The 17,627-nt window shown below is 54.4% G+C and overlaps 2 protein-coding genes and 1 long non-coding RNA gene across 20 annotated transcripts in view; 2 read left to right on the top strand and 1 right to left on the bottom strand.

Moving 5' to 3' along the window:
* Positions 1-430: 430 nt before the first annotated feature.
* On the top strand, positions 431-7,699 carry PPP1R15B (protein phosphatase 1 regulatory subunit 15B). Its single transcript, XM_003642741.6, has 2 exons — positions 431-2,083; positions 4,842-7,699. The coding sequence occupies exons 1-2, from the start codon at positions 632-634 to the stop codon at positions 5,052-5,054; spliced, it is 1,665 nt and encodes a 554-aa protein (XP_003642789.4). The 5' UTR covers positions 431-631; the 3' UTR covers positions 5,055-7,699.
* A 590-nt stretch (positions 7,700-8,289) lies between these two features.
* LOC107055203 lies at positions 8,290-11,579 on the bottom strand. Of its 2 annotated transcripts, none has more exons than XR_006932162.1 (3): positions 11,501-11,579; positions 10,305-10,968; positions 8,290-8,948 (listed from the first exon to the last, which is right to left on the bottom strand). It is a non-coding gene; the product is annotated as an uncharacterized LOC107055203 (long non-coding RNA). The 2 variants fall into 2 exon arrangements; XR_001470255.4 differs by having other exon boundaries at positions 10,305-10,471.
* Positions 11,580-11,848: 269 nt separating this feature from the next.
* The window catches only part of PLEKHA6 (pleckstrin homology domain containing A6), a 43,249-nt gene continuing 37,470 nt past the window's right edge, over positions 11,849-17,627 (top strand). For 15 of the 17 annotated variants that reach the window (XM_025143915.3, XM_025143910.3, XM_025143914.3 and 12 more), the window contains exon 1: positions 15,634-15,780. Coding sequence is in view for 2 of the 17 variants with exons in the window: in XM_040652900.2 (XP_040508834.1) it covers positions 11,960-12,042; positions 12,393-12,469; positions 12,751-12,808 (218 nt within the window). In the remaining 15 variants the exon portion in view is untranslated. Of the gene's footprint in view, positions 12,043-12,392; positions 12,470-12,750; positions 12,809-15,633; positions 15,781-17,627 lie in introns of those variants that run through there. The other 2 variants (XM_040652900.2, XM_025143912.3) reach the window with 1 other exon arrangement.

The raw sequence follows: 17,627 nt of genomic DNA, 5'->3' as shown, positions 1-17,627 counted from the left end.
GATGGGGACAGGAATAGGGATGGAAACGGGAGCAGGACCCGGAGAGGAGCGTTGGGCTCGCCTGTGTAATAGGACATGGGGGGGGGTGGTTTTAAATTAAAGAGGGGACGGCCAGTTGAGGTGTGCGTGATTTAGTGGTTGGGAACTCTGCCCACGGCAGGAGGTTGGAACGGGGTGATCTTTGGGGTCCCTTCCGACCCAACCGCGCTGGGACAGAACGTTCCCCGGTCAGTACGTTCCCAGTCGGCACAGCGCTGCTCCCCGCCACGCCGCCAGGGGGCGCAACACCGCGCAGCGCAGCGGCTGATGCAATCCCCACGCTGAGAGGTGGGCGGTGCCCTTCACCTCCCTCCGTGGGGGCGGGGCCTCAGCTCCGCCCAATGAGCGGCCGCGTAGCGGCGTGACGTCTCACGCATGCGCAGTCTCCCGCGACCCGCCTCTCGGGGCTCGCGCCGGCCGGGGGCGGATGTAACCGCAGCGCTCGCTCCCGCGCCGCCATTTTGTCGCTCCCGCCGCCGGCCGCCCCGACCCCTCAGGATGGCGCCCAGACCCCGCGGCTCAACGCGCCGCCCTGCCGCCCCGCACCCCCGGCAGCGCCGCCGACATTGCTGAGGACCCTCTCGCACCGCTCATGGAGCCGAGCGGCCGGCAGCGGCCCAGCCCAGCCCTGGCGCCGGCTCAGCCCGGCTCGCTGCTCGGCTTCCCCTTCACTTGGCCTAAGCTGCCCGGGCCCGGCGCGGCCCAGCCCTCCGCCTCCCCCCCGGCCCCGCCGCAGCCCAGCCCGCCGTTCTCCTGGCTGCGGCTGCTCTCTCAGCTCCTCTCCCCGCTGCCCGCACTGTTACAGCGGCTGCGGCCCGGTCCGGCGCTGAGCAGCGCGCTGTGCCCCGCGGGGCCCTCGGCTCCGCCGCCCCCTCTGCTGCTGCTGCCCGAACCGCCCGCTGCGCTGCGATGGGCCGAGGACAAGAAGGGACCGGAGGGCCCGGAGCCCGCGCGGGGGCTGTGGGGAGCGGGGCTGGCCGTGCCTCACGTGGGGTCCCTTTCCTTCGTGCTGGGAGCCAGCGGCCCGGCCTGCCGCTCCGCCAACAGCCATCTGCCGCAGCCGCTGAGCGCCGAGGCGTGGGGAGGGCCCGGCCGGCTGCTTGAGGTGGAACTGCTCCGCAGCAAACGGCTGGACTTCCTCCAGCTGCGGGGCCTGGCCGTGCCCGAGCCGGACCACGGTTACCACAGCCTGGAGGAGGAGCAGCAGCACAGGGGAACCCCGCGGGGGGACTGCGGGCAGCATGGGGAGCAGCACGGAGCCTGGAGGCAGCCTGACGAGCTGGAGGGATCCCGGAGTTCGGCTGAGAAGGGAGAAGTGCAGGAGGAGCTTTGTGCTGCGGTGGACGATGAGGGCTCTGAAACGGAGAGAAGCCTGTTTGTGTCGGCCAGGCCTGCCTGTGCTAATAAGTTAATAGACTACATCCTGGGGGGAACCTCCAGTGGGGAGGAGAGTGCGGATGATGAGGAAGACTGGGATGATGATGATGATGATGGGTTTGACAGCGAGGGGCTGCTCTCAGATTCAGATGACAGCAGCCAGAACGGGGAGAGGTTGCATCTCTGGAATTCCTTCTTCAGCCTGGATCCTTACAACCTTCAGAACTTTACAGCAACCATTCAGACATCTTCCAGCGAACCGGGGAAGGATATGCCCTGTGCGGCCAATGTGGGAGAGGAGGAGGAGGAGGAGGAGGATTCTTCATGGGCTGAGTCGTCTTCAGGCTCTCCTCACCCCAGTTCGGAAGATGAGGACGAATGGGATTGTAGCAGCGTGGACGAGGCAGAAAACTTGAAACTTTGGAACTCATTCTGTACCTCAGATGATCCTTATAACCCTTTAAATTTCAAGGCACCCTTTCAAACAGCGGAGAAAAGAGGGAAGCCCAGCTTCAAAGGAACAGAGGGGCTGAGTTTGGTCACTTCTGAGCATAGTCGCTTAACTGTCTGTCGGGTACAGCTGGAAAAGCATAACTGTGGGGTCACAGACTTGGTGCAGCATGGCATTCTTTCTGGTGAAAAATGTAGAAGTACCAAGAGGAAAAAGGTATATTCTGTTTCTGGCTTTGTGTTTTTGACTGTGGTATGTGGGTGAGGTCATTTGCACCAGGATTCCAGCAGCACTGGTGCCAAATCATGCTCTGTGAGCTTATGGTCTAATTATGTGGCTGAAAGCAGTGTGCCTCACGTTGTGACAGATCTCATAATTCAGCAACACAGAGCACAGGATTTCTTTGTTTCATTTTCAGACTCAAAGTGAAATTTTCTTTTTAAGACATGACTTTCATTCTGTATATGTGTTCTATTTGCATTCTAATTTCTATCATCAGAGAAGCAGATGAGAGTCATGATCAACGTTTTTCCTCTGGAAAGTACCCTTTTCTCTTATGAATCATGCTGTTAAGTATTTTGGGACCTTTGTGTGTATATAGAGTAACCAGGACTTTGTGTTGTAAGCTTTGTGTATCGAGCCTGCTTGAGTTACAGACACCAAATGTCTTTTGGAGGAGGAAAAGAATTCTGTGTTGAGTTGGCACGTGCTGCAGGAAGCCATTAAAGTTTCACTGTAAGGTGCATTAATGCTTCTTGGAAGGAATCACTCAGGTTGTCTATTCCAACTACTGGCCCATCAGCTCAGTGCCCTCTGATAGGGTCTGTGATGCTGCAGATGTGCACAGCTGCTTTTCGGGCGTGCTGTGCTCCTCTTGAGTCTCTCCTGACACTTCCAGCCTTTGTGTGAGTAATAGTGATGCTGAGTGCCAGGAGAATGGGCCAGCATAACAAGATAGCAAAGAGGAAAAGTAGCATTCTTAACCAGTAAGGGATCTGTTTACCTCTTTGAGAGCCTGGCTTGGGCGTAACTTCATACCTGTTCTCACTGGGACAGGTGGTGATGACAGGCTTAAGGGTTAGCACAAGTTAAGTATTATTTTTCCATTTGGATAGAAATGGGTGTGAGTTTTCTTTTCTTGCAAGATGTCCTTCATAACTGACGTTGTTCTGAATCAGTGTAGCACTGATGAGCCCAGCTGTGGGTTGATACTAGTGGCCTAAAAGGGTGTTGTGTGGCTGGGAAGTACACTTAACAGTAACCAATTTCATTCATAGCTGTTTTTTTTTAAACTGGTTTACTGTTTGTATCTGTGAACGACATCTAACCTCAGTATTTGGCACAATGTTACAAAATCCAGTAATTGTGCCCAAGGGTATCTTAGACTGATGTAAAAAGGATGAAAGGTGGTAACTCACAAAGGGATAGGCTGATGTAACAGCTCCATGTGCCTGCAGGCAGATACTTAATTAGACCTCTCTGCAAAACCAAGCAGAGGTCTCTGAACGCTGACCCATGAAATGTTTGAGTCACTTCTACCACTCACTGCTGCTTCCTGTGTGGCATCCTGCAATCAAACAGCAATATCTGTTTGTGAAGTCATAAAGCCCAGGAGCCTTTTGTTTTGCCTTACAGGATAGCAAATGCATTCAATCTACAGAAGGACCTGTGGGGTTTCGTGCCCATGTTATCACTGGGAAGTAACCTGAGATCACTGCAGTGGAATGGGATTTCAGCAGGTTGCTTTCAGCACAACCCCTGGCAGCTCTGTATTCTCTGCTGGTGTTTATTTCTCCCATCACTGTTACCTTCATGTTTTCTTGCAGCTTAGAAGGTTGCCCTATCACATAGAGCCATCCCACTGTGCACTCCTGATGGTGCTGGTGTGAACTGGGTGTGAAGCTGTGGCTCTCTATTAATAATCACAGGAGTGGAACAGCAAATGTGTGGTGCATCCCTGGATTCCTTCCTGGACTTCCTGCAGCAAATTCCTGCAGATACCAATCTTAGAACCATCTGTAACCACACTGGTTTCCTTATCTTCAAGAAATGATCCTAGTCTGAAAGTCAGGGAGCTCTGACAGCCAGCTGGTCTCTCCTTTTCAGCTTTCAGCCTTTTACATGGTGAAATGAAAAGCAATACATAGTTCTGTAGGCATCTGAAGTGGTTTAGCTTTTACTTACTGCTCAACAACAGGACTAAAATCTGTACACAGTGATAGGGAAAGTACTGTTGAGTTTCGATCTCGAGCCTGTAAGTTTTTGTTTCCTTAAAATAGTTCAATAGTCCTTAAGAAGTAATGAAGAGTGCAGAAGCTCCACGTGTGCTTTAAAGTGTAGTGACTTCAGCTTCCTTTCATTAAACTTGATACTCCCCTGAGCAGGTGGGTTTGCCCCAGTCATACAGTAAACCTGTCCTTATATGTAGCATAGTAGGATTTCTTATCAGTGCTGGAGTTGACTCACATGATTACTCACTGTACAGAACAATGATAGTTGCTATTTTTGTGATGTCTGTAATCAGAAACCCAGGTCTGTAACGTGTTTCTGAACAGCGTGCTCTATTGTGTCACGTGGATCATCCAAGGTAACCTGCTGGAGCTGCGTGAGGTCAAAACCCAATGCTGATGTGGTGTGTGTTATTTCATGGGGAGTGCTGTGTAATCTGCCCTCAGCCCAACGGAGCCCTCAGCCACCATTTAGAAGCCATGTGGTGGTTGAAGCACTGCTTTGGGAAGAGGGAGAGGCTGGCCAGTGTGGCTGAGGTTACTTTTAAACCTGAGAGCTGAAATACACTCCTGCCTGGCTGGTGCAAAGCCCTACTCTGAGCTGGTGGCATAACTGAGGGTATTTTTTTTGGTGTTTTAGACATAGAAAATTGCTTTGAAGGTATTTAATCATACATACAGATAAGGTGTAAGCTCCTTTTGCATGAGTGTGTGGCTAATGCTTTAATCAATGATGTCTTTTCCAGGTGACCTTCCTTGAAAAAGTTACAGAGTATTATGTGAGCAGTGAGGAGGATCGTAAAGGACCCTGGGAAGAGCTGGCACGAGATGGCTGCAGGTTCCAGAAACGCATCCAAGAAACAGAAGAAGCCATAGGTTACTGCTTCACCACTGAGCATAGACAGAGAGTTTTTCATAGACTCCAAGAAACCGACCACAAGGGGGATGATCTCTTCTAGCACCTTAACGCATTTGGTGGTTGTGACCCTGAGCACTCACGAACATCTTCCAAACAAGAGTTGGCAGCTGTGTGTGCTGTTTTGAAATGGGGAGAAAAGTGGGATTTGAACTCCTTTCCCTAGTTTAATATTCAGCCAACAAACACACCTGTGTGTGTTTGTCCCATTTTGATATCCAGACAAAACCTTTTGAGTATCCTTCAGGCTGAGGGTGGTATAATTGTGTTCCCCTTAAGCAACACCTGAGAAACGGACTGCTTTAGGTTAAATCCATTCCAAAAAATGCCTTGTCTGCCATATGTTGAGAAGTGGTGGCTGTTAAGTTGGAATTTTGCACTTTGAAAAAGCAAAACATATTTTGAAGGAAATATTTATGGGGTTCAGAACCTCTTTATTGCAGTTTTGATTTAAAGTTTGTGTTGGCACGTGCTGTTTTTGTGTGGTTCTTCATTTTTTTTTCCCTAAGTCTCCAATTTTGTTAGCTGATAATGTTAACTTTGCAAAGCAGGGAGTGTTCTCCTTCCTTTTAAGGTCCCAGTTTTGCGTGTGTCTGATGGATTGTGTGGCACTGTGATGTGTTAATATTTCAGTCTATGACACTGAGGGATTCAGGGGAGCTCTGGTGCACTGCACACCCTTTGGGTTGTCTCTATTTATGTAATACCTTTACCCAGCCCTGTTCCAAAGGGTGTTGCCTACTTGTGAACCACCTCTTTGCTTTCAGGGCAATGAAAGGCCTCATTGTGATCAATAACTGAAGCTTCAGTGCATAGCAAAGCTGAGGCAGATGCTCTGAGTTTAGGTAGCTGTGCATGGGGCGCTGCACCATAGTTCTTCAGATCATCTTGGAGCAACTTCATTGCAATGGATTCTGCTTGTTGAAGATGGATTGAAGTGGAGTGTTCTTCATTTTTCTTTTATCTGGTCCTTGCAAGGAGAAATCATCTTCAGCTTCTGGAAATCTAACACTAGGGATGCTGTGTTCTTTACCAAAAGCAGTATTAATACCTCTGTGCATCTTTACCTTTGTTCAACTGGTATCCAAACAGCATTTCGTGTCTGGGATCTCACTCTTGAGGTCCTCAGTGGAAGGAAAGCCCTCATTATTGGTGCTCCTAACTTTAAGTGTTTCACTGCTGTTCAGTCAAAGTAAAACGGGGCAGTTTGGGAATGCTGTTGGAGCTGAAAGATGTTGGATTGCAGTTGGCCAGGCCATGAGGTCGTGCAGTGGAATAAATACCAAACATTAAACCTAAAGAATTCCTATCAGTTTGCAAAAGTGGTGTGAGTAAATGATTTGCTTCTTGATTTGTTCAGCTGAGCACACGTGGATCTGTTGTTGGAAGGGAGAAAGCTGTATACACTTCAAGTTTCTCACCTCCAATGAATTCAGGTTTGAATCCAAAAGAAAGTGATGGATACGTGGAGAGAAGAGCTTCACAAAATACTGAGTTTTCTGCTTTATTTTTGGCCATGGCTTTCATTTGTCTCAAATTTCAGAGCTTTTGAGGCTGACGCTTTTTGTATTCAGTATCTTTGGATTTAAAAATTGCATTTCTTTGCTGCAGGTTAGAAGTGTTAGAATGAAGGAACTTGGGAGGTCAGCTGAAGTACAGGAGAGTTGGCACAAAAATACAAAGCTCGTTAGTCTTTTGGATGGGTTCATTGGAAGCCACACGACCTTACTTGGATCCCTTTGGAATGAAGGAATCGTTCTCCTCTCCTTCAGATCATGCCCTCAGATTCTATGGAACAGCTTCCTGTGGTTAGGAGTTAATTTTCCCATGTTGTTTGATAACTGCTCTGCTTTTATGATTAGGAAAAAGCACGCAGGATGATTGATGTGTTAGGATTACAGGAAACGTGTCGCTGTGTGACCCTAGCATGGCTGGGATATCAAAATGCTGTCTCTTGCTCTTGGTAAAATACACCACATCGATTTTTCCATGGCATTCCTCACCCATTTGCTCTGGCAGAGCTTGCTGTGCTCCAGCTGCTCTGGCTGACACACCTGATGTTGGCATGAAGTTCTGGGATGATGTGAATTAACACCTGCTAACGCTGCTCCACTCTTTGCAGACACTTGGGAAAGGCTGCAGCTGAAAGGAGCAGCACTGACAAATGGTGCCCAAACTCCATTGCCAAACTGCTGCTTCCAACAGCACTTCTGATGGCTGAGATAATTCGTTTCAACACGAGCGCTCAGTCCTAAGGCTGGTGGTTCTCAGTGAGAAATGGCTGCTTGGTAAGTCCTTTCCCTCCTCTCAAACCTCATGCTTTCAAAGTGTGCAATGTAAGGCGATAGGAAGTCATGAAACACTAAATTAATGAGCAAGCTAAGCTTATGAGTCACCGTTTTCCCTATAATGTACCTTAAGGTGGTCTTGCAGGACGTGTATGTGCGTGGCTTAAGTGAGGTGTGGAAACCAATGCTTGTTGAACTTTAAATCAAAACTGTGATTACCAGATTTTATTTTTGTATGATTTAGAGAAAGCCAGGAGACCTTCAGCATTGGCTTTATACAGATTTTAATTGATTTGTGTCTAGTTTGTTGGGTTTTTATAAATCTAAAGTTCTATTTCTGTACATAATGAAGCTATTCAGAACTAATCTGTAAATTGTAATAAAGATATTTGCAGGATAAGGGCGTGTTGTTTTCCTTTGGGGGGTGCCATGTATGTGTTGTCTTTCTTCTCCTTTCGATGCTGGGATAGATGTGAGGTGTCATTCTGTCAGTGGGAGTGCCAGACAGCTGAGCTCTTTAATTAGAACCAGATCACCCCTATGTTTTGCCCTGTAGAGTTGGCCTTTAATTCAGCAAATTACTTCTTCTCATTTATGCTGTAATGATGTACGGACAGGAGAGTGCAGTGTCTGTCCCCATACAGCACAAGCAAGTTTCACCCTATGCTCACAGCCCTTCTGGGCCCCTCTGGAACCATCTAATGCTGCATTTGTTTCTGTAACAGCACTGAGCTGGACCAGGAGGAGCATTTGGAACTGCCTGGAGTGCCATCCCACTCTGAGTACTTGAAAGCAGAGAACAAACCTCCGCAATTACTGTGAGCTGCAGCAGCTTTTTGAAGCCGTGCTCACCTGTTCTGCTGGCTCCAAAATCTGCCTTAAGAATGAGAGTTGTAATTTCTTTTTATTCAGCTTAAAGAAATACGGTTAGTGTTGCTAAATGGGAGCTCCTCCGTATCTGGCAGCACATCAAGGTGCCATCTGGAATGGAGAAATCCTGCTGGGGTTTTTTTTTTATTCTATCAGCTGCAGTTGGAGTTCAGCTGACGATTTATCCGTGTTGGAATTGTTCTGTGGCTGAATCTTCTCCAGGGGACTTCAGAAGTTGTTTGTCAGCAAAGCACACGGAGTAAATAAGTGCTATTTTTGTACTCATTGCTGACTGCATCTCCTAAAGTGCTGCTTGCAAATGAATCCAGCTGCAGAGCTGGTTGAGTCCCACAAACAAAAAGGAGGTTCTTCTGAAGCTTCCAGGCAGGTGAAGGCAATGGCAACTGCAGGAGGGGTGAGAGTTACACACTGCAACTCCAGGGAGAGCCCAGTGCTTCTCTGCTGTGCAGAGGTGATGGGCTGCACCTTGGATGTAACCCCACGGTCCCATTCTGTGCCAGGGGAGGTGGCAGCGAAGTGCTTTCTGAAAGCTGTCCATTAGTCTTGAAGGGATGGAGTGTTAGAGCCCATTAGCAGCAGGCATCCATCTGCCCTGACTGCTAATGCTGCAGATAAGGCGGCCGGCAATAAAAGCACGTGCTGCCTTGTAGCAGCTGTACGAGCACATTGTGTATGCGTTGCTTTCATTGCCTGTTTTCAGTGCTTTGTTCAACTGACATCTTCCCCATTCTTCTTCTTTCGAGCAGTGGGCGCTGCTCCTAGCAAAACAGAAACAAGCAAATGCAAAAGCAAAGCCAAACAAACCCCAAACCAACCTCAGTAATGCACTGTGCTGCCTCCAACTTCCCACTGCTCCCCTATGCAGCCCAGCTCTGGCAGCTGGATTTGAAGCTTCAAACCTTCACCAGAGTGCTCCAAACAGCGCAAAGGCCGTTTCCTCAGCATCCTCCGGAGGAGCAGAGCTCACAGAGGTGATTGGGATCAGCCACAGCCTCAGTCCAATGAAAAGGAAATAACAGAGATCCACCTGAGAGAGAAGGTTTGGTATAGGAGCAAGGGCTGGCACAGAGCATGGGTGCACAGCACAGCCTGCAGCGAGACCAGGAGCTGCTGGGGAGGCAAAGCAGAGCACTTCTGCACCTGGCTTTCAATGGAGCAGCAGCCCCAGGTGCCCCGGGTTGTTACAGGACTCGGGGGGGGGGGGGGGGGGCTGCTCGCTGCTCAACGGCAGTAGGGGCTGAGCACTGTATGTAGGCTCCATCCATCTATCCATCCTTCCCTCCCTCCATCCATCTGTCCATCCATCCATCCAACCAAGCCTGGTTAGGGTCAGGGTCTCATTTTCTAATGCAAGAAAAGCAAATAATAATAATAATAAAAGGTTAAAAAAACATGAACGGGGGAACGGGAAGGAATGGGAAGGAACGGAGGCGGCGGGGAGGAGGGACCGCGAGCGGCGGAGGAGCCGTTCGTTCCCCGGGAGGTGGTGCCAGAGCCGCGCTGCTGCGGAGCCACGGGCGGTGCGGTGCCCTCGGGATGCTCCCGTGCTCACCGTCCCTGTGCTAAAGGGTGCAGAGAGGGGCCGGGGAGCCTCGCTGGGATCACCTCTGGAAGCACAAAGCACGTGAGCTGTTCCGAAGGAGCCCTCGGTGTGCGCCTGGCTGCCCCTCACCTGTGCGGGAATGAGCTGGGAGGCTTTTAGAAGGATTTGAGACCATAAGAAAATAACAAGGCCTGCTGGTATTTCCCCTTCGAATTTCCATTGGCTTAAGCTATAAAGAAATAAGGGGCGGGGGGGTGAAAAAATCTCTTGTGGAAAGCAATAAAAGCTGATTTATTTACCTGGCAGAACAGAGCTCAGCATTCTTGGCTGGAGGTCCAGCACAGCCCTCCCACGGCTCTGCCTCCCTTACCCCAACCTGGAGCAGCTCCACTGCTTCTGCTGTTGGCATCCGATTCCCTGCGGCAGCCCTGATCAGCTGAACCCCATCATTGCCACAGATGACCCCAAAATGAATGAGGAGATCACGGTGATACCCACAGTCAGGGAGAGGCGTCTCTCCCCGGGGGGGTGGAGAGAAGGAAGGGAATCTTTTAGGATCATCTGAGCTTACCTCACACAGACTCTGATCCCGCACAGCCCTGGGGTAGGCGTAGGGGTGATGCTGCAGTAAGCAGAGAGGTTTGGCCCTGGGCTAGAAGTGAAGGGCTGTGCACAGCGAGCTCTCAGTGCAACGGCTGCATGCAACCCTCTGGAATTCTGCTGGTTATGGTGTCACATCTGTCAAAATGGGAAATGTAGAAGATGTTGAAAAGAAAGAAAGAACCCAGCAGACAGTGACTTTGCAAACTGCTGGTCCTGGGAGCTGAGATGGGGACATCTCTGGTTACTTCTGGCTGCTCAGCGCCCGGAGCATTGGATGCTTTTGGTTGCTTGTGGCTTCGGGTCACCCAAGTGTTTGTGCTGAGCGCTGATTCAGGCTGAGCTGTGACTCAGATTGGAGGTGGATCTGAGTAAACGAAACTGTGGTGAGCAGAGCTGGGCCGGGCAGGCAGGGAGGGAGCTGTGCCTTTGGGGTGACCTCGTTGTCCCCGGTGCCTCCCAGAGAGCTGACGTTGTGATGGAGCAGCACGGCACTGAGCTGCTGGGGTCCGGCCGAGGAGAACACGAAGGGCAGGGATTTCCCAGCTGTGTTTTGGCTGCTGTGGGGTCCCACCTTCCTGACGTTGGGATGCATCGTGGCACCAAACCTCGGGGTGTGTGGGTATGTGGCAGAGCTGTGAGGTTGGGTGGGAATGTGATAAGGGCAGGAGCGCTTGTGTGAGCCAGACAAGAGGCCCAGTCCTGCACCACAGCTATGTGCAATGTGTGATGCTTTGCACCCCAGCGCTTCTCCCATGAAGCGGAGCCTTCCCAGCAAAGCAGTGCTGGGACTGTGGCATCATCCCCTGCTGCACTGCAATCCCATCGCTCTCCCGATGCTTTCGCACACAGCAGCTCCATAAGCTGTAGGAAGCCCCTTTGGGTGAACTGATGCCTCACATCCCATCAGAGAACCACTCCGATGTGAGCATCGCTCGGCAGAGCATCCCCTTCACCCTGCTTTGGGTCCAGCTCCTACATCCACCTCTCTCCCCCCCAGACCAGCTCGTTTCCCTGTGCCATGAGAAACTCCCCAAAGGCGCCACAGAGACACAAGGGCAATTGCTTCCCTCACAGTCACCCAGCCTGGCTGCCTCCCAGACCCCACCTTTCCCCTTGAAAGACATTTAATTGATGGCTAAGAGCGAGCAGAGAGAAAATACCCACCGGGCAGCACCGGGAGCGCAGCAGATAGTCATCAGGGTGCCCTACATACTGCCTCTGCTTGGCTGCGAGATCAGACGGGGAGAAGAACTTGACATTGTTTAAAATGAACAGGAGAGGGAAGGAACAACTCCGTCATTACTCACCCCGAGTTAATTGACGGTAATTACACTGAGTAGGCAGTGGAGGAAGCAGCGATGGGCTTAGCCCCGCAGAGTCACTCGGAGCCGTGCCCTCTGAACCCTGCAGCCCGGCTCTGAGAGGGTTAAGTTGATGGGTTTGGTTTTTCCTTTTTCTTTTTTTTTTTTCCTTCCCTCCCTCCTTGGTTATTTGCAGCAGCAAACACAGCCCGGGTGGAAGGTCTGAGCCAAGCAAGTGTTTGCTCGGGGTGGGGGCAGGAGTTGTTCCGCGCTTCCCGAGCGGTGCGAGGAGCGCAGCACGGGGCTGCTCGGTGCTGTCCCCATGGCAGATGACATCGACTGGCTGGACCTGCCAGGCAGGTGGACCTACGGTGTCTGCGGGGACGGCCGTATCTTCTTCATCAAGTAGGGTCCCACCGCAGGGCCAGGGAGGGGATGGGGAGTGGGGTCACGGGGGAGTCCGGCTCCTGGGTTGGTGCGTGGCTGGGGGGCTGCAGGGAATGGGGGCTCAGTGTGGGGCTGGAGCAAGGGTCCTCCCTGGCTGCTTTCTTATTGCATGTGATCCGCTCTCCTTGCTCCCCATTTCTCCCCTCTTGGGGCTTTGTCCCAGGTGCTTCCTGATAGATGCTGCTTTCCTCCCCACCCCCCACAATCTGCTTTCCTTTCCTTTCCTTTGGCTGCCAAAGTTATCCTTATCATCAAAGAGGGTGCAGGGATGCCCGCAGCACTCACTGACTGCTCCTTGTCTTTCACAGCGACGAGACCAAGTCCACGAGCTGGGTGCACCCCGGCACAGGTTACTCCATCCAGAGTGGGCACTTCTCCTGTGCCGGTAAGGAATGGGCTCCCCAGGTGTGCTCCTTTGGGACAGCTGGAAATGTGCAATGAAATGCTCCAGGAATGCACTGGAGATGCTGAGAAGCTGCTTTGCAGCTCAAGGATTTGAGGGGCTTTGAATGATGTATGAAGAAGCCTTCGTAAGCTGCAGGGTGGGTTTGTAGCTAGAGGAGTTTGGCTGGGGTGGTGGGGAGGGGACCAAGCTTGCCCCTCTGGTACAACGACCAAAGGAAGGGACAAGGAAGGATGACCCCCACTTCTGCTGTGTGCTTCCAGGGCTGCCCCGAGGCTGGGAGGTGGACACCACACTGCACGGGGGCTTCTACTTCATCAAGTAAGTGATGAGGGCTGGGGGGAGCAGCTCTGCCTGCTGCTCTGGTGAAGTTTACAGCCTCAACCGATGCTGCACCCTGTGCCTGCTGCTTCCCAGGTCACTGTTACGGGGTTTGCATCCATCCTTTGGGGGTGTTTTTGCTGCTGGTGTTACCTTGTCCACCCAAAAATGCCTTCTCATGCTGTGCAATGCCAGGGCACGTAGACTGGGAGGATTTTGAACACGTCACCTGCTGGTGGATGGGGCTGAAGTCCATGATGAGTGCCAAAGCGTGAGATGGAAAGTGTGCCGGGGGTTGCTGTGGGTCATCCGTGCTGCTGCAGGTGCAGTTGTGACAATGCTGTGGGTACCAGCAGCCAAATGACAGCAGAGCTCTGGCTGGTGCAAGCCCTTGCTTTCCTGACCCCGGTGAGGACATGGGCAGTGCCTGCACTCCTGCATTCCTGCACATGAAGGTTTCCTCCCTGCACAGCTCCCTTTGTGCTCCCCTCACCACAAAAGCCACCGAGGGCACCCGACAGAGGCAGCAGGACCTGCTCCATGCCTGCCCCGCGCTGCAGGCAGCTCCTGCACCAACTTCCCATTGCAGATGCAAACTGCTCTGGGGAGCCCTGGGGCGTGTGGGCAACCCTCAACCCCCTGCCCCACATCTGGCACTGCTGCTGCCATTGTAGAAGGGTCCCTGGAGCCACCCTGACCCTACACATGGAGCTCGGTTCCAGGCTGGTGCACTCACTGGGGACCAGAGCAATGGGATCATAGCTCCACTGGGATATAGGTGATGGTGTTGTCTGCATGCACTGAGGCTGTCTCTCCTCCTGGAGCCTCATGCAGAGCTCCAGGTGAGGTGAGGGCATCATGGATGGGATCTCTGAGCCTTATCTGCCTCACGCAGAGGCTTTGCCGTGTGCTCAGCCCACACTGAAGCCTCCGGGAGCAAAGATCCCAGGGCGAGTGAAGGGCTGCAGTGAATCACTATGATTATTGGGCTGATCTGCTGAGCAGAGATGGGTGTCCTTATGTGCAGCAGTGTAACACTGCTGGGAGCAGGGCTGGGTGGGTGAGAGCTGCACAGGTGAACCTCCTTTTTAGGTCTGAGTGTCTGCAATGCTGCTCCACAGCAGGGACTTTCCTCCCCACCACTACTGTGTGCTCAACGTGGCGCTTCCCCATGCACCACAGCAGCTGGGCAAGCCCCAGTGGAGCAGGGAGAGGGTCGTGGCTGTGGGTGGGGGGCTGCCACCAGGGCTGTTCCCCCCCGCCAGGCTGCATTTTATAGGAGCACCCACGAGGTGGCATTGGGGATGGCACAGCAGTGCATGCTCTGCACATTGCTGCATGTGAGCCATTGGCTGCAGGGATGGGGCTTCTTGCTGAGGAGCAGTGCTGGATGCCATCCTGTCTGCACCAGTCTGTGGGGTGAGGAGGCAGCATTCAGCCCCTGCCCTGCTGAGTGCAGCTACAAAGGGCCCTTTTCCGCCCCACTCCTGCCTCCGGCTCACTGCCCGGTTGGTGCCAGCAGAAGAAAAGGCCCCGCTGTGTCTGAGCCTTGGGGCTGAGACGTGATTGGGACCGACGTGACAGCGCCGTGTGGCTTTTGTCCCTTTGTAGGGGGGGTAGGGAACAACTGCCCCCAGCCTGGATGGAGCTGCTGCACCCCTCCTGCTGGGGCTCAGGGCTGCTGAAGCTGGGGGGTCCCCTTAAGAGCCCCCACTGCTTACTTTCGTGGGCTGTTCCACAGCTCTCAGTCCCCCCCTGACAGTGGGGGGGAAGGAGGGGGAGGGGCAGAGCCCCACAGTGCTGCCTGTAGGGCAAGGGGGCACTTATGGGGGCAGCAACTGGGAGAGGGGTCTCTGTGCAGCACAGGGAGGGAGGGAAGGGAAGGAGGATCTCACCCATGGGCTGCAGGGGAAGGAGGGGGAGATGCAGACTGCAAAGCCTTCAGTGAAAGCTATCCCCCTGCAGCCCCTAATACCTTGCAGCTAAGGGAGTGATTATAGGATCAAGGGCAGCCATGGTGTTTTCCCTCCTGGAGAGTCCCATCCCTCCCCACACCAGCACACGTGTGCTAAGCATGGAGGGTCCCTGTGCAGTGTGGGGTCCAGGCTGGGCATAGGCAGAGTCCCAACCACAGTGCCTGCTGGCTGCAGTCGGCAGAAGTAGGGCACAGTGCCATGGCTGTAGGGCTGGAGTTTGCAGCTCTGCAGCTCAGGAATTGCTGTGCTGCCAGGCGCTGGGGGTGGGTGCTGAGCAGGGCTGGGGAAGGATCTCTGCGCCCCAATCTGTGCTTGGAAAACAGTCCTGCTGCCCAGCCTATGGGCACCCTATCCCTGCAGGCTGCTCTCCCTGGGTTGCAGAGCCCGGAGGTGCTTCCTGACCCTCCCCCCCCCTTCATGCTCCTGTGGGGGTAATGGTTGTGCTCCCCAGTCCTGGGAGATGTGGGATGCAGGGGATGAATGGTCCCGCCTATCATCCAACGCTGGGATGCAGGGTTGGGGCTCATGGTCACGGCTGTCCCCCTGTGCTGGGATGCAAGGGGTGCGTGGTCACCCCCTGTGCTGGGATGCAGAGGAGATGCACCCCCCCATACTCCCTCCCCCGCTTCCATGCTGCAGAGCGGCAGCACGATCCGGCCGGCCCCCCAGGGATGCAGAGATACGGGGGGGACACAGCGCGGTCCCCCCTTCCCGCAGTGACGCAGAGAGCTTCGGGCTCCTCGGAGCGGTGCCGGGGAGGGGAGGGGGGCACAGTGCGGCGGGGCGGGGGTGGCGGCTCTGTCCCCCCCCCCTCCGTTCGGTGCCAGCCCGGCATCACGTGCCGCTCACGGTCCCCGAGCATGCCCAGCTCCCGCTACGGCTCCCGCTCCGGCTCGGGCTCGGGCTGCGGCTCCGGCTCGGGCTGGGGCTGCCCCGGGAGGATGCTGAGCCCCTGAGCAGCGGGGGAGGGGGGCCGACCGCTGCCCGCCCTGCACGGTGAGTGCCCCTCAGGGCTGCCCCCCCCCCCCTCCCCCTTCTTCCTCCTTCTCTTCCTCCTCGGGTTTGCGGAGGGGTCGTGAAGCGGTGGAGCATCCCCAGATTGGGACGTGTGCTATGGGGCCGGCGGGGGGAGTCCTTTCTTGAGGTACCTGTGCTCCAGCGGGGGGGGGACCAGCACCCCTGGGGTGCCCTGAGTGTGCCCCATGGTGCTGCAGGGGTGGCATCTTCAGGCTGTCCCTGGGGAACCCCTTCCTGCCGTGACATCAGTGAGATGTGGGGGCCCCCCCAGCTGTCCCCATGGTGCGTTTGTGTGCTGAGTCCTCCCCTGTATCCCCAACCCCCCCGACCCCCCTGCTGTAGGAGATATCTATGCTTTTGAGGGGGGAGGGGGGTGTTCTCTGCATCCCTAAGCCCCCATGCTCATGGCTGGGGGGCTCAGGTTGTTGGGTCCCCCCCAGATATGCAAGCTTTGGGCTTAGTCTCACAGCTTTGTCAGGGTGGGCTGCAAGCACTGCAGCCCGGGATGCTGTCTGGCACTTCCCCGGGCTCCATTCGCTGCCCACTTGTTAGCAGCACTGAGCCCTCATGGGGCTGTGTGTCAGCAGTGAGGTGCTGTGCTTTCTCACCCCCCCCCCCCCCCCCCCCCCCCCCGGAGCACTGAGGTGTCTGATGGAGCTGGAGATGGTCCCTGAGCAGTCAATGGCAGCTTTGTGACGCTGCTGCTATATCTGAAGGCACACGCTCTGCTCCGTCATATGATGGTGCGTGCTAAATTAACCACGAGTCTGTAAAACCCATGTGGAAGGGCTCGGACTGATCACCCCATAGCAGCGGGGAGGGGGCACATGGCCGTCCCTGGGGTGTACAGGGGAGTGGGCAGCTCTGCTGGGGGCTGTGCGCCGAGGGGACCCGGGTGGCATTTGCTGGGGATGATGTTCCTCCAGGCAGACGAGGCTGTTGGTAGGCAGTGCATGCTGCTCTGCAGCTGAGAATTAGCAGCATCCGTTGGTTTCTCCCACTTCTACAAGCTGAAGGTTTGCAGCCCGCTGTGCATCACATTGCATCCTGCTGTGCATCCCATTGCACATCCCACTGCATCCCGCTGTGCATCGCAGCGCAGAACCTGGGCACTCTGCTCTCCAGGAGGGATTGCTCCTGGCCTGCTCTGATCCACACCTCTTGACACCTTTACTCTGCCAGGGAAGGACTGGTGCAAGGTTCTGATGGAGCACGCAAGCAGCTCTCTGCATGGCTCTGGGCAGCCAGACCAGCGCCGGCCTCAATGGGAACCGTGTTTTCCTGCTGAGTTCCCATAGAAACCGGCGGGAGCAGCAGCAGGGCTTGCAGGACTGAGGGAGAGGAGGGACAGGCAGGATGGATGGAAAGGCGAGCTGCACGCCTGGCGCTGCAGGAGGAAGCTGCTGTGCCTGCTGCACCCCCCCGGCTGCTCCCTGCTGCAGGAAGATGCATCAGCATCACCCCATCTGCAATGCTTATGTGCGTATGCATGCGTGTGTGCGTGTGTGTGTGCATGCATGTGTGCATGTGTCCATGTGCATGTGCACCCGTGCACGCTGCTGCCTGCTGGCCGGCCCCGTGCCCTGCTGCTCTGCAGCCAGGCCTGGCATTGCCTGAATGCTGCAAACATCACCCAGATGGGCAGCGCAGGGCTTAATCCCCAGCCAGGCTGCCGAGCTCGGCTTAACCCTTTGCAGCCAGGCGGGGGCTCGGGGTTCTTTCCTTCCCCATCTGTGCCCCCAGGAATCAGCAGGGCTGGGATTTCTCCTGCCTGTTGTTGCTCGCTGGAGGGGAAAGCACTGCTCCTCCGCCTGCCCTCCTCCCTC

This window comes from Gallus gallus, chromosome 26 (genome assembly GCF_016699485.2).
Source record: "Gallus gallus isolate bGalGal1 chromosome 26, bGalGal1.mat.broiler.GRCg7b, whole genome shotgun sequence".
NCBI classification, from domain to species: domain Eukaryota; kingdom Metazoa; phylum Chordata; class Aves; order Galliformes; family Phasianidae; genus Gallus; species Gallus gallus.
The sequence above is the reverse complement of the archived record's forward strand: the minus strand, read 5'-3'. Positions and strand labels throughout refer to the sequence as shown.

Excerpts from the sequence above, each read along its gene's own strand:
- PPP1R15B (XM_003642741.6), top strand. The coding sequence starts at position 632 with ATGGAGCCGAGCGGCCGGCAGCGGCCCAGCCCAGCCCTGGCGCCGGCT. Across the intron at positions 2,084-4,841 it reads GAAGTACCAAGAGGAAAAAG|GTGACCTTCCTTGAAAAAGT; the intron begins GTATATTCTGTT and ends TGTCTTTTCCAG.